The sequence below is a fragment of the Mandrillus leucophaeus genome, unplaced genomic scaffold (genome assembly GCF_000951045.1).
Source record: "Mandrillus leucophaeus isolate KB7577 unplaced genomic scaffold, Mleu.le_1.0 Scaffold22, whole genome shotgun sequence".
Taxonomy (NCBI): Eukaryota; Metazoa; Chordata; class Mammalia; order Primates; family Cercopithecidae; genus Mandrillus; species Mandrillus leucophaeus.
Window position 1 is genome coordinate 4,123,624 of NW_012102254.1, and position 15,273 is coordinate 4,138,896.

The following is a 15,273-nucleotide window of genomic DNA, read 5'->3' on the forward strand; positions in this document are numbered from 1 at the left end:
CCATATTCATCACTTTAAAAGTGATTCCAACCCAGGTTTGTTCTGCCTGTGCACAGTAAGCCAATAACTGGGACAACAGGTTTTGCAAAAGAGAAAAGATTTTCCTCACAAGTCTGCTAAGCAAGGAGAGAGGAGAACAAATCTCAAATCCATCTCCCTAAAAGTAGGGCTTGGGGATATTCATGGGATAGAAAGTGGGGTAGTCTAAAGTATGGTGAAATGTGATTGGTGGGTAGAAAAGATGAGGTAATCAGGGTTTACAGAAGCATAATCAGGCCACGTGACTCTTCACAGGATATGTGTTCAGAGAATGGCAGTGTTAGCATGATCTGAGGTTGGAGTTTTTGGCCCTCTGATGTCAAAGGTCAATCTTTTGGCACCCCTGCAAGCCTTGCAAGCTGAGTCGAGGGGTCAGTGGTTTGGACTGGACAGGGGCTGCCCCTGAAAAACAACCTGAGTAACCATTGCCATGGTGATCCATGCCTCAGAGATGTTATCTGTAAGGAAGCTAGTGAGAGTTTAGCATATTGTTTGGCTACGTGACTTTTAGCTATATAGTTTAGGATCTACCAGAAGTAAGTGATTAGATGCAAACAAGGCAGGTTAAGTCTGGCGGGCTTAAATCAGGTGAGCCCTTGGTTTCCAAAGTTTCTTCTTCACTCTTTGTAATTCTTTCCTGTCATCCCCCAGCCCCATTCCCCAACTCCATCTCCAGGCAATCACTACTTTCTATCACTATATTCTGCATTTATTGGAGTTTCATATGTATATTTGTTTTTGAGAAGGGATTTCACTCTGTCACCCTGACTGAAGTGCAGTGATGTGATCTTGGCTTACTGTAGCCTCGACCTCCCTGGCTCAAGTTATCCTCCCACCACAGCCTCCCAAGTAACTGGGACTGCTGGTTATAGAAGATCCATGCCACTATGCTTGGCTAATTAAACATTTTTTTTTTTTTTTTTTCTAGAGATGGAGTCTCACTATGTTGCTCAGGCTGGTCTTGAATTCCTGGGCTCAAGCTGTCCTCCTTCCTTGGCCTCCCAAAGTTGCTGGAATTATAGGCATAAGCCACAATGCCCAGCCATATATTCTTCTTTTTCTGGTTTCTTTCATGTTTAGATTCACTCATGTAGCATGTATCTGTGGTTCATTTCTCTATTGCTGAGTAGTAAGAAACTACATTTTTTCATTCATTCACCTGTGAATGTGCATTTGGGTTGTTTTCAGTTTGGAGCTATAAAACTGATGTGAACACATACATTGGTCTTTGTATGGACATGTGCTTTCTTTTCTCTTGTGTGAGTACCTAGGAGTGGAATGTGTGGATCATCCAGTAACAGTACCTTTATAAAAGCCATTGGAACATAGAGGGTTGATGACTGGGAGGGTCCAGCTGTATCCAAACCGCCCTCCCCTCATGGCTACCCTTTCCGCCACATACAGCACACCCAAGGAATGAGTCTGCTCCTCTCCCCTAATTATTGACATTTAACCACCAGGCCCTAGCCCTGCTGCTAATCTTTTTTTTTTTTTTGAGATGGAGTCTCGCTTTGTCACCCAGGCTGGAGTGCAGTGGCGCGATCTCGGCTCACTGCAAGCTCTGCCTCCCGGGTTCACGCCATTCTCCTGCCTCAGCCTCCGAGTAGCTGGGACTACAGGCACTGCCACCACGCCCGGCTAATTTTTTGTATTTTTAGTAGAGACGGGGTTTCACCGTGTTAGCCAGGATGGTCTCGATCTCCTGACCTCGTGATCCACCCGCCTTGGCCTCCCAAAGTGCTGGGATTACAGGCGTGAGCCACTGCGCCCGGCAATCTTTTGTGACCCTCCTAACTTGATTGGGTGAAAGACTCAGTGGATGAAGCACTGACGAGAATCTTTACAGGCAGCTGACTTCCTTTCTAAGGGTCCTCCCAGCTCTGATTCAGGGCTGTCTTTGGGAGCTTCTAGCTCTGTGCCTTCTGCTTGCCTTTTTGGTGGCTTTGATCCTCTCGTTTCCCTCCTCACGCATTCTACTCTTGGTATTTGCACATCACATTTAGTCAAGAGTGGGAAATTGTGATCATATGAAGCAAAGAACTAATGCTGAGTGCCCAGTGGGTGAGACTAAAATCAGACAGTATTGAAAGCAAATGGAACTGCGTAGATGAAAGGTGGACACAACTTAATGAGCCCTGAAAATCCCAAGACAAGAAGGGCCCAGGGAAAGAGGTTGGGCTGTCTCTCCCCACGTCTCAGTGTCCCTGCTGACCTTCTGACCCTAACTGGTATTAAAGGATAATTTGCAAAAAAGATGAAACCATGATTCTGTAGCAGATATAAAAGGAACATCCATTAAACACTTTATTTTTCTCATTATTTATAAGAGGGAAACTGTAAAATGTTACAACAAGCTCTAAGGAGAATCCAAAGGACAGACATTGAGAGACTAGGAATATTGAATACATTTGAAAATGAAGCAGCTGGGCACAGTGGCTCACACCTGTAATCCCAGCACTTTGGGAGGCCGAGGTGGGCGGATCACCTGAGGTCAGGAGTTCGAGACAAGCCTGGCCAACAGTGAGAAACCCTGTCTCTACTAAAAATGCAAAAATTAGCTGGGTGTGGTGGCAGGCGCCTGTAATCCCAGCTACCTGGGAGGCTGAGGCAGGAGAATCGCTTGAACCCGGGAGGCGGAGGTTGCAGTGAGCTGAGACTGCACCATTGCACTCCAGCCTGGGTGACAGAGCAAAACTCTGTCTCAAAAAAAACAAAAAAAAAAAGGGGAGCAAATTGGTGTTGTTGGGGGTGGGAGAGGGTTGTCCCTCCACTGGGTAAAATTTATGTGTGTTTATGGATGAGAATTATTTGTATGGCTTTTCATTTTCTACAAGTTAACTTTACTTTCTACAGAGTTATAAAATAGCTTATTCAAAGTCAAAGGTACATTCCTATAGAATCGGAGAATCCCCTGGAGGCTCCGGTATTCCAGGAAAAGGCTATCCAGCTGTGTTTTGCTTCTTTCAAAGTCTGAAATTTCTCCTTACACTTGACAGTACCTGGTGGTCCAGACCGGGACTTCCCGCATGCCCAGTCCTGGAAGATGGTCTTGTCCCAGGGACAGTAAACCTTCAGACCCCTCCTAACCACTCCAATGGCAGGCTTGCCTGTGCCCCACAGTGCCACCCTACAGCCTGACTGAGACTCTGAACCACCCTTCCTTCAGATAACAGCAGAGAGTTTCCACACTACGATTGTTCCCTGACCATGGGGCTTATCTCACACTTATATAGTGTATATACTGCCTTGGGCCATGCGGAGACCACGTCTGCATCTGCAGCTTGTGTCTAAAGTAGCGCCCAGAAGACCTGAATCCTGACTGCCACCAGGTTCCCAGTTGGGCTGAGTAGGGTCTGGAACGCTTTTCTGAGTGTGGAATGCATCTAAGCCCCTATCAAATGTGGGCTACCTTATTTTGAGTCAGACAACATCTGTGTTTGATGGTTTTGAAGGAAAACCACAAAACATCTGTTTTGCATCACATAGAATATGTTAAAGGCCTCAAACAGAAAACAAATTCCTAAATGAAGAAAGGCTCACCAGGTGCAGAGCCCTGTTCTGACAGCTGTGTGGGCATCTGAAGGGCCGTGAGACATGCCAGCTGTCATCATGGAGCTTAGCATCCAGCTGGGGGATAAGTTATGGATGTGGAAAGCTCTAAAAGATAGGTCAGAAAATTAGCGACACGTGGGTGGTGAGGTTTGGTGTGGATGCTGAGTCCTCAGCCAGCTGCAGTGTCTGAGTGGACCTCAGGTCCATCTACCGGCGTGAAATTCCCCAAAGTGACTGATAGTGACATTCCAAAGTCAGGTGTTTTATACACTGGAGTTCCTCTGCATTTCTATTCAAATACCCTTGAAAGATAGGTGAATCCCTGTGGCCCTGCACTTTTTTAAAACTGAGGTTGGCGTGATATAATTTCAAAGGAAATGATAATTAAACGCATAGCCAGAAATTCCATCTAACCCATCTTCTCTACTTTTTAAGTTAAAGTTACTAATAATTCACAAAAGGGTTTAGGGTTTCCCCTGCACCCCCACAGCAGGGAGGAAAGAGGAAGGGAGTGCTTACATAGGCCTGTGAATGATAAGGAGAGCACCCATGCCCAGGTGGCTGACTCACTTTTCTAGGCAGTGATGGCCAGTCCCCAGGAGAGTAACTGTGACCCCTGCTGCCTGTTTTAGGATAAAGGAGGAGTGGAACTTTGTGGCCGAATGCAGGAGGAAGGGCATCCCCCAGGCTGTGTACTGCAAGAATGGCTTCATAGACACTAGCGTGCGGCTTCTGGACAAGATTGAAAGGAACGCTCTCACAAGGCAGAGTTCACTTCCCAAGGACAGAGGCAAACGGAGCAGTGCGTTTGTGTTCGAACTTTCTGGGGAGCACTGGACGGTGAGTCGAGGCAGTTCTCGCCCAATGCAGTGCTGTGGTCGATGACTGCTGCTTACCTGAGCCCAAGGATGAATGAATGAATGCTTTTGCCTTTAGAGGCGGTTCTTCTGTCCCTTCCTCAGGGAAACGCAGCGCAGTCCTGGAAGCAGTGATGGGACCCACTTGGATACCTCTGTGGCTGAGCAGCTGGGATGCCTGTGCCCGCTCCTGGACAGCACAATCTTTCAGGATGCATTCCTCTCCTGTCCCCTGCCCCAGTCTCTTAACATAATTCTTTGCCTTTAGAAAACATTAATTTAAGTGACAGCGCCTTTCATTCATCTAACACCCTGGCAGTGGGCAATTACTTACTTGCCAAAGTGCCGTAGGGCAGCAAAGGAATTCTGCAGATCCTTTTTCTGGTTTTCCTGTCTTGAGATTCTGAGGCCAGGGCAAAGACAATTCCATTTTTCTTTCCTCAGGCCCCATAATAACTTGGGCTATTGCCCATTTCATTGGGACAGGGTTCCCTAGGACCCTCCCTCCATCTCTTTCTATCCTGCCATTTTGTGTCTTTTTTTTTTTGTTGTTCAAGAGTCTTGCTCTGTCACCCAGGCTGGAGTACAGTGGCGAGATCTCAGTTTCCCGAGTCGCTGGGACTACAGGTGCGCACCACCACGCCTGGCTAACTTTTGTATTTTTAGTAGAGACGGGATTTCACCATGTTGGCCAGGCTGGTCTCGAACTCCTGACCTCAGGTGATCTGCCTGCCTCGGCCTCCCAAAGTGCTGGGATTACAGGCAAGAGTCACTTTGCCTGGGCTTTGTTATTTTTTTTCTAGAGGAGGGGTTTTGCCAGGTTGCCCAGGCTGGTCTTGAATTCCTGAGCTTGAGCCTATTACCCTGCCATTTTGGGACTAAAAGGACTCGGTAGAGAGATTAAATATTTGGCGTGACCTGGGGCTGTCTTTTATTAGCCATGTGATCCGAGGTGGTTTTTATCATTTGATAAAAATGCATATCACTTTTATGGGTTTTTATCATTCTTCTCAGTAAAATGCTGCTAATGCTTGACCTGACCCTATCTGAGGGCTATTGAGAGGATGAAGTGCATGAATATTCTGTGAAGTATGCAGTTCTCCAAAAATGCGAGAGGGTATTGCTGTAAACCTCTTTGCTGTTCTTTCCCTTGCATCCCCATCATTGAGATCAGTAGGTAATGGGCTGCCTATTCCAAGGCACGAAGGGAGGCATGTCTGGGTTGTTAATTAAATATTGTTGGCCAGTAAACATGATCCTAGGTAAGCCACTTACCCTGTAAGGGTGTCCAGTTCACTGGAGAACCTGCCATGAGCCCTCATGTTTCACAATCTATCTTTTGAAAATCATTGTAAACTGTATTTATTTATTTATTATTATTATTATTTCGAGATGGAGTCTCTCTCTGTCACCCAGGCTGGAGTGCAGTGGTGTGATCTCGGCTCACTGCAAGCTCTGCCTCCCGGGTTCACACCATTCACTTGCCTCAGCCTCCCAAGTAGCTGGGACCATAGGCACCCGCCACCACATCTGGCTAAATTTTTGTATTTTTAGTAGAGACGGAGTTTCACTGTGTGAACCAGGATGGTCTCACTCTCCTGACCTCGTGATCTGCCCGCCTCGGCCTCCCAAAGTGCTGGGATTACAGGCATGAGCCACTGCGTCTGGCCTGTAAAGTGTGTTTAATGTGCCCAGTATGGTAAGGGGAATGGGAAGATGGTTAGGATTCAGCAGGCTTGGAGAGACCCCCGTTGTGAACCAGGTGGATGGCATCCTCTCCATACTCCATCCCCTAAGCTGTACTCTGTTGTGACTGAGTACAGGAGAGTCCAGGAAGACTCTGGGCCCCACATATTCATTAGAGTGAATTTCAGTTACTGTTTTCCTCCCCCAGAGAGCTTGTGCTTCGGCCTCACCTCTGACTAAGGAGTGAAAGGCTGTGTGTGTTAAGGGATTTTGCAACCTCTTAGAGTCTCTGTGGCAGTGAGGGAGTTGTGGCCTCTAAAGTCACACCTGGCAGCCTGCCTGGCCCCTGCAAGAGGTCAGGAGGGACGGAATGCGCTGTGGAGCTTCTGGGGCCTTAGGGACTAGGTAGAGAGAGATCTGCTAGGGCCCTTAGGGCTGGCTGAGGCTGTGTGGCCAGGTTGGGCTGGGTGCTGGGGCTCCTGTTTTGAGCCAGAAGCTCTCACACACCGGACCCTGCTCTTTTAGGGGAGGTCCTCAATTTTATTTTCCAACCCTTCAATAGGATTTGTCATTTTTACTACCACATGTTTAATTTCCCGGGGCTGTTTGCTGTTTGTTTTTTCAAATGGATGAATTCTGTGAAGTGGCTTTATTTTTCCACTTTTACAGATATCTCTTAATCTTGGCTTTTAAAATGTTGTTCTGTTTTTATTTTGCAGGGTAATGGCTTTTCTGCTTTTCTTAGCTATCTTGAGATCAATCTTTTTTTTTTTTTTTCTTTTCCTCTTTTTTTTTTTTGTTTGTTTTTTGAGACAGAGCCTTGCTTAGTCACTCCATCTGGAGTGCAGTGGCATGAGCATGGCTCACTGTAGCCTCTATCTCCTGAACTCAAGCGATCCTTCCACCTTAGCCTTCTCTGTAGCTGGAACCAACAGGTGCATGCCACCACACTCAGCTAATTTAAATTTTTTATTTTAAAGATGGAGTCTCACTTTGTTGTCCAGGCTGGTCTTGAACTCCGGGGCTCAAGTGATTGTCTTGCCTTAGCCTCCCAAAGTGCTGGATAGTTTTTTTGTGGGGGTGGGGATGTTTTCTTGTTTCAGAGCTTCCTTTTTCTTTTAGGATGTGTGTCTTTTTTTTTTTTTTTTTTTTTTTGAGGTGGAGTCTTGCTGTTTTTGCCAGGCTGGAGTGTAGCGGCGTCTTCTCGGCTCACTGCAAGCTCCGCCTCCTGGGTTCATGCCATTCTCCTGCCTCAGCCTCCTGAGTAGCTGGGACTATAGGCACCCGCCACCTTGCCCGGCTAATTTTTTGTATTTTTAGTAGAGATGGGATTTCACCATGTTAGCCAGGATGGTCTCGATCTCCTGACCTCGTGATCCACCCAGCTCAGCCTCCCAAAGTGCTGGGATTACAAGCCTGAGCCACCGCGCCCGGCCAGGGTGTGTGTCTTTATCTTGCATGTTGGGACTTTTCTTGGAGGTCTGGAGACACTGGGTTGTCCAGAGCACTAACAAGCTGACCAGAAACTCTGAGTGTGTGTCGGGCACACTTCGCTTTTGAAGACGTTGCTGTAAAGTCCCCATCTCACTGGTGCCTCCCCTCTCCTATTCATGATTATTCATGAATGTTCATGAATGCACATTTGTGATTTGTCTGGAGCTATGAGAGTACACAGAGAAGGATCTTGTCAGTTCCTGGGACAGATAGAATCTCAGCATTTGTCACTCATCATCTGATTGCCACCTCCCCTGCCTCAGCTATGCCTGAGGTACCCCAGTTCAGGGACTTTGTTGAACCTCCTCCAGTGAATAAGCCTCACTGTAATTGCCAGGTGGCATGGATGGGGGTCAAGGCTCTGGTCCTCAGACTTTGAACCTGATCTCTTTCTTTGGGCCCTGCCTTCAGCTCTCACTTCCAGGGATACCAGGCTCTTCTACTATCAAGTCTCTGGTGGCTTCTGGTGAGAAGCCCCGGTTGTATCTCAGTTGTTTCTGCTGCTGGTCTAAGATTGAGCAGCTCTGAGAAGCCAGGTTACCATCTTCTAGCTGTCTGGTTATCCACATTTCACAGCTGATGTCTCCTTTCCTTTTCTCTTTGCCCTTCTACAAGGTTTATGACACCTAAAAAGTTCCTATACTGTTGTCTTTAATGGAATTTTGGAGGAGAGCAAAAGTATATGCATACATTCAATCTGTCATTTTTACTCGATTCTTTTCATTTCTATTTAACATGATATCTTAATATTTTTCTTTCTTTCTTTCTTTTCTTTTTCGTTTGAGATGGAGTCTCGCTCTGTCGCCCAGGCTGGAGTGCAGCGGCGTCTTCTCGGCTCATTTCAAGCTCCGCGTCCCGGGTTCACGCCATTCTCCTGCTTCAGCCTCCCAAGTAGCTGGGACTATAGGCGCCCGCCACCTCGCCCGGCTAATTTTTTGTATTTTTAGTAGAGATGGGATTTCACCGTGTTAGCCAGGATGGTCTCGATCTCCTGACCTCGTGATCCGCCCACCTCAGCCTCCCAAAGTGCTGGGATTACAGCCGTGAGCCACCGTGCCCGGCCTATCTTAATATCTTTCTTGTTAAAAATAGTCATGAACATAATTTTAGAAATGTAATAATCTTTCATGTGTGCCATAATTGAAAGAGTGGAATGAGATAGGTTATTTATGAGGCAGTCAGCACGTTGAAGTTTCAATGAAGAGATTGTGATTATGAGCCTGTGGTCAGCTCCCTGATGACCCAACTCATTTTGTCTCAGTTCCAGGAGGCAACCCTCTGGCATGGTGTGGGTTCCATTCAGATCAAGTGGTGTCGGGACAGTTTGCCAGGACCACGTGAAGGGGGCAGGTGGTACCTAGGTAGTTGGCTGCAGAAGCAGTGGCACAGGGCCCTATGCTTGGTTTAATGCTGTGTGCTCACCATCTTGAACTTCTTAATTTTTAACAAGGTGCCTGCATTTTCATTTTGCACTAGGCTCTGCAAATTCAGTAGGGGATCCTTACTGTAAGTGATTCACTTAAATGTCTTTGGGGTTTCAGCTTTCCTTTTCCAAAGGGGCTCACTTTGCCTATCATTTTTTTTTTTTTTTTGTAAGATGGAGTCTCACTGTGTTGCCCAGGCTGGAGTGCAGTGGTGCTATTTTGGTTCACTGCAACCTTCTCCTCCTGGGTTCAAGTGATTCTTCTGCCTCAGCCTCCCAAGTAGCTGGGATTACAAGTGCACGCCACCACACCCAGCTAATTTTTGTATTTTTAGTAGAGATAGGGTTTCACCATGTTGGCCAGGCTGGTCTCAAACTCTTCACTGCAGGTGATTCACCTACCTCGGCCTCCCAAAGTGCTGGGATTACAGGTGTGAGCCACCATGCCCAGCCCACTTTGCCTATCTTATGGTACTGTTGCATGAGACAGTGCTAGAGTGAAAGCACTTTTGCAAGTTAACAGCTTAACCCACACACAGGATGGCAATGGTTGTAAAGCACATTGCAAGTACCAAGTACAAAAAGGAAGGATGGCTATGGACTCCATTACTCCCTCCACCTCCCCTTTAGCTGCCATGGAGTTTTCCACACCTCATCCCACCTCCACCCTGTGCTCCAGCCACTTTGCTGATGGTGCGTTGTGGCCAGCTTCTGAGGTCAGGGGACCTGTGTGTCTCATCTTTGCCCCACCCCTCAGTGCTGAGCACCCCTCGCCTGCAATGAGGGCTCGGTAACTCTCTGTGAATTAGATTTCTTCAGCTGGACAAATAGCCTCCCTAACGTCTTTAAACGCTTCTTGCTTGACACCTTTACAGTTTTATCCCAGAACACTTGAGCTAGGGGAGGCCTTGGACACTGAGTTCATCAATGTCATTTCAGCAGTGGAGACCCAGGGAGGTGGCGCGACTGGAAAATGGTGGGGCCTGGGCCGGAACTCAGGTGTCCCAGCTGACTGTTTCTCATGCTCTTTCCCTTTCATAGACTCTTAAGAATATTTGGAAATGTGGTGCAGCAAATATTAGAGGTTTATCAAGTATTTCTAAAAGCCACTACAGAGAAAGGGAAACGAAGCACAAATTTTGAAATCGAATGTATAGACAGAACTTAGGGGATGTTAAATTGGTATGTTGCAAATAAGTAATACATATTGTGGCTCCAAGTGTGAGTCTGGTTGGTTGTGTTCACTAGGATTTAATTTTAATAACATCATGAATTCACGGCAGTTTTGAAATGGGGCTAATATACGGTTGTGAAGTTGATGGCAACTGCGGTATCTTTGGTTTCTTTTTGAAATGGCCGGAGTGCTGGTGGTTACGCTTCATGCTCTCATGTCTGCTTTCTCTTTCCCTGTTTTAAAATAAATGCTTGGTTTTACATGGCTTTGTGCACATGGAGGAGCTAGTTCTGATTGACGTTATTCTTTCTGTTTTAGGAGCTCCCAGATTCACTGAAGGAGCAGACACACCTGAAAGAATGGCACATAAGCAATACCCTGATTCAAATCATTCCTACATATATTGAGTTATTTCAAGCGATGAGAATTCTGGATCTGCCAAAAAACCAAATCTCACATCTTCCAGCAGAAATCGGTATGTCAACTTAGCAGGGGTCTTCCGGCCTCTGGTGTGTTAAGTAGGCAGCTGTCGGGCAGGTAACAGACACTGTGCAGACACCGTTTTTCCTCTCCAGCTGCCCCAGGAAGTGGCTGGGCAGGGCTGTTTCGAGGCTCCCCAGAGCTGCTTGTTTGCAGCATCCCTTTGGGCGGTGAGGTCGGCATCTCGCCTGTATAACTCAGCACATAGGACACTTGCCAATTGCTCAGAAACCAGAAGTTTCATGAGTGAGCAATACTTTGTTTAGGAGCTCTGTGTTTATTTTCTTTTAGTTTTAAACCTATAAACATGCAATATGCTTATTATAAATGTATTATTCCTATATATTACTCCATTGATAAATCTAGTTTAGCTTATGATGTGTCTTTTTTTTTTTTTTCTTGAGACAGAGTTTTGCTCTTGTTGCCCAGGCTGGAGTGCAATGGCACAATCTTGGCTCACTGCAACCTCTGCCTCCCTGGTTCAAGTGATTCTTCTGCCTCAGCCTCCCAAGCAGCTGGGATTAGAGTCATGTGCCACCATGCCCAGCTGATTTTGTATTTTTTTTAGTAGAGAAGGGCTTTCACCATGTTAGCCAGGCTGGTCTCAAACTCCTGACCTCAGGTGATCTGCCTGCCTCGGCCTCCTAAAGTGTTGGGATTACAGGTGTGAGCCACCGTAACCAGCCTGATGTCTTTTTGATGGATCAAAATTTTACAATTCTGTCATTATTCAGTTGTGTTATCTTAAAATGAAAATGACAGTGATCATTATTGCTTCTCTTTCTCCTGGGGTGGAAGGAGTGAAGGTCTGGGGCTGCACAGAGCTCCATTCTTACACATGTGCCCTGGGACCAGTGGGTTAATCATAGTTATGTGAAAATTTACCAAAAGCCAAGACCCTGTGGGACAGGTGGCTTGTGGGGTCTCTGGTGGTCGTACACATCTTGCTGGCTGTGTCAAGACTACAAGGCTCTGATCACCCTCTTACCCAGGCCAATCTTGGGGATGTTTATGCACATAATAACCTTGAGGGATGAGGTGACACCTGCTCCCAGGCAAAGAGCAGCCTTGCTAACCACTTGCTGTAAAAGCAGTGGGTTCCCCAAGCTTGGGGTTCTCAGCCGTGATGCATCTAACTGGGCCATCTGCGTCACACTTGGTAGACTTAGCTGTAAGGGCACTGACATCAGTATGCTGTCTTGGAACAGGAGCCTCGTGTCTTCTGCCGGTATCCATGAAGCAGGAATAGGCAAAACTTATTAGCGTCTAAGCAGGGTAAAATCAAGTTCTAGACCCAACAAGGACAAGTACTTCTGTTTCCTTGCCTAGTTTCTGGAAAGGTAGAAAGGACCTTAGAATTTTTATGAATGAAAAGTACCATTTTTGACATGTAAGGGGTCATTTACCTCCTGCCCCTTTATTTTGCAAATTGGAGAGACCCTCTGATGTTAGCTGACTGAATCATTATCATTTACATATTACACTAAGGAACTTCTTCAGAGCCTGGGCTAGAAGCCAGATTTCACTATTTGCAGGTCATTTTTGGGCAAGCTCATAGTATATTTAAATAACTGGATAGAGTTTCTGAGGACTGAGTTACTTTTAAAAACTCTTTTTAGGCTGGAGGCAGTGGCTCATGCCTGGAATCCCAGCACTTCGGGAGGCTAAGGCGGGCAGATCACTTGAGCCTAGGAGTTTGAGACCAGCTCGGGCAACATGGCGAAATCCCATCTCTACAAAAAGTAAAAAATTAGCCAGGCATGATGGCACGTGCCTGTGGGAGGATCGCTTGAGCCTAGGAGGTTCAGGCTTCAGTGACTGGTGATGGCACTGCTGCACTCCAGCCTGGGTGACAGGGTGAGACCCTGTCTCAAAACAAACAAACAAACAAACAAAAAACCACCCTTTTCAAGTAGAAAGGTTCTGTCCTTATACATTTGAGAAGCCACAGTAGTTGACCTAAACTCAGGGATCCTTGTTATCCTGCCAGCTGGGCTTGGGAATCCAGTGGTTGGCAGCAAGATAGATGGGGTATTAAGCATGGAGCCGTCAAAAGAGGGGGGACGTCAGAGCATCACCATGGGATAAGTCATGCTCACAGTTGTCTGAAATGTCATCAGAGGTGCTCCACTTAATATGTATCTTTGTTCATCTCTTGAAATGTCTTCCTTGAAATTATTGCCAGCCAGATTAATACCTGTTCTTTTTAACTTCCCACACTACACCAATGTAATATTGATTCTTTCCTTGTGAGCCAGTTTGATTTGAGCAGTGGTCTTCACCTTGGCTACACTTTAGAATCCCCCAAAGAGCCTTAAAAATCTAAATGCCCAAGACCCACTGCAAAACAATTCCATAGGAATCTCTAGGTACAGGGCCAGGAATCAGCATTTAACAAACTCCCTACATGATTCCCATATGCAGCCATGGTTGAGACCACTGGTGAGGGAGTGAGGATGTGATCCTTGCACACTCGGGGGAGGAGAAGAGATTGGTGGGTGAGGGGTATCCGTGGGAGACCAATGTGGGATTGGGGCACTATACTTAATCTCTTTGCTCTTCACTTTCTTCATCTGTAAAGTGGGGATAATGGTTGTTGCTGTCATTTAGTTGTTGTGAGGATTAGATAAGGCAATAAACACCAACATATTGGGTACACACTTGTTATTCCAAGTGATTATTCAAGTGATTATTCTGAACACTCGAGTCCTGTTGGAGACATGATGTCATCCCCACAGACCTCATTCACGTGCAAGGAAAACTATTCAAACATTCTAGAAATGTGTAAAATGTAAAATCAAGCCTCTCAGTAAGCACTAAGTTTCCTGGGTATTCACATTGTACATGCACTCATGCCGTTCTACAGACCTACGTTGTAGCTGTCTATTTATAAACAGACACGTAACCATGCATGTTAAATATACTTACACACATGGGCTTACACTGTGTTCTTCAGTCTGTGCCTCACATGTTTCCCCCGACCACACCATGAAGGCGGAGGTGGACTCCAGGATCAGGCTGCCTGGGTCTTCGACTTACTGGAAGGTCACCCTGAGCAAGTCATTTACTGCTTTTCAGTTTCCTCATCTGTAAAATGGGGATAACAATAGTACCTACTTCACAGGCTTGTTGTGAGGATTAAATAGATAATACATAGAAAGCATTTAGAGTAGGTGAATCCCTGGCATTCACTAGCCATTATTATTTTTATTATTACTATTATTAGCATCATCTTTATGTTAATGTTATCTTTCAGTATCAGAACATCTAAACCTTTCCCATTCTCCCCGGTAGCTGAGTGACGATTACGACATGATTTATTTCACTTGTTCCCAAAATATTTTAAAATGAAACTTAGTGAATTGAAGACTGACCTAAGATTTTGAAGACACAGATGTTATCTAACTTTGAGTAACCTGAGCACATATTTTAATTTTTTAAATCTTAATTATCCTCATTTGTAGGATAAGGGTCAGAATGATCTTTAAAACATCTGCCACCTCTAAAATTCTCTAGTTGAATTTTTTTGTGAGTTAACCTATGGGGGGGGGACAATAAATCTCAGAGGCTTTAACACTCTATACCAGATTTAAGTCATATATGTATTTTATCCAACTTATAATTTTCAGTCTATTTCAAGTCGATGGAATATAATTTATCTAAATACATCCATAGCTTAGGCAAAAACAGACCACTCCCTTCTCACATGACTGAGACATATATCATATCTCCAGTTTGGAAATTCTTATGACATGTGAGTATCACAATTTTTCATCATTGTAGAGGAAATTCTTAAGAAAAGAACACAATAATAAAGAGGAAAGTGTTCTTAGAATGATTTAGGTAAGGTTGTCACCCTAATTTTCTTCTAGTACTTGCTGCTTTATACTCTTTGTGTCATTAACATGGAGTATTTTGAGAAAATCCTTTTTTTACCAAAGGTAAGTATTGAGGGCATCTAGAATAAATCAGTTTTCACATGTGGGGCAAAATGAAAAGAAATGAAAATGCATTAATTCAGGGCATGTTTCTCTCCTAGAGGGGCAGATATAGCTCCTAACAAACTAGGGATAAATGAAGAAACACTCAGCTGCAGGATCTGATGCTCAAGCCTAGTGAGGAACTTGGGAATGAACAAAGGATTTTTAGCTCTTTTATGTTGAGCAGCTGAATTTTGCAAAGGAGGTGGGGCTTGATCTCTTATCATGTTGTCTTATAGATCTATTGAGGGCTGATGGAGGGGAGGAGTTAGGGAGGTGTGATTACTAGACAGGGTATTCTTTTTCTCATTATTAGAGCAATTATTTTTGACATTTGACATCAAGGAATTAAGAATGACAATGAGTGGTGCTCTTAACTTCCTTGTGAAACTCCCAAGAAATTATCATTATATGGATTTAAAATAACTAATTATTGGAATTACAGATGATCCACAATTTACAATGGTTAGATGTAAGGTTTTTCAGCTATTTGATGGTGTGAAAGCAATGTGCATTCGGTAGAAACTGCACTTTGTTCCTAGAAGGGTGCGGCTGCTAGAAAGAAAGAAAGAAAGAAAGAAAGAAAGA

General features: G+C 45.2%; 1 protein-coding gene across 1 annotated transcript in view; it reads left to right on the top strand.

The window, feature by feature from the left end:
* The window catches only part of LRRC2 (leucine rich repeat containing 2), a 59,408-nt gene that overhangs the window by 20,852 nt on the left and 23,283 nt on the right, over positions 1-15,273 (top strand). The window contains exons 3-4 of the mRNA XM_011981149.1: positions 4,224-4,431; positions 10,544-10,700. Coding sequence (XP_011836539.1) covers positions 4,224-4,431; positions 10,544-10,700 — 365 coding nt within the window. The remainder of the gene's footprint in view (positions 1-4,223; positions 4,432-10,543; positions 10,701-15,273) is intronic.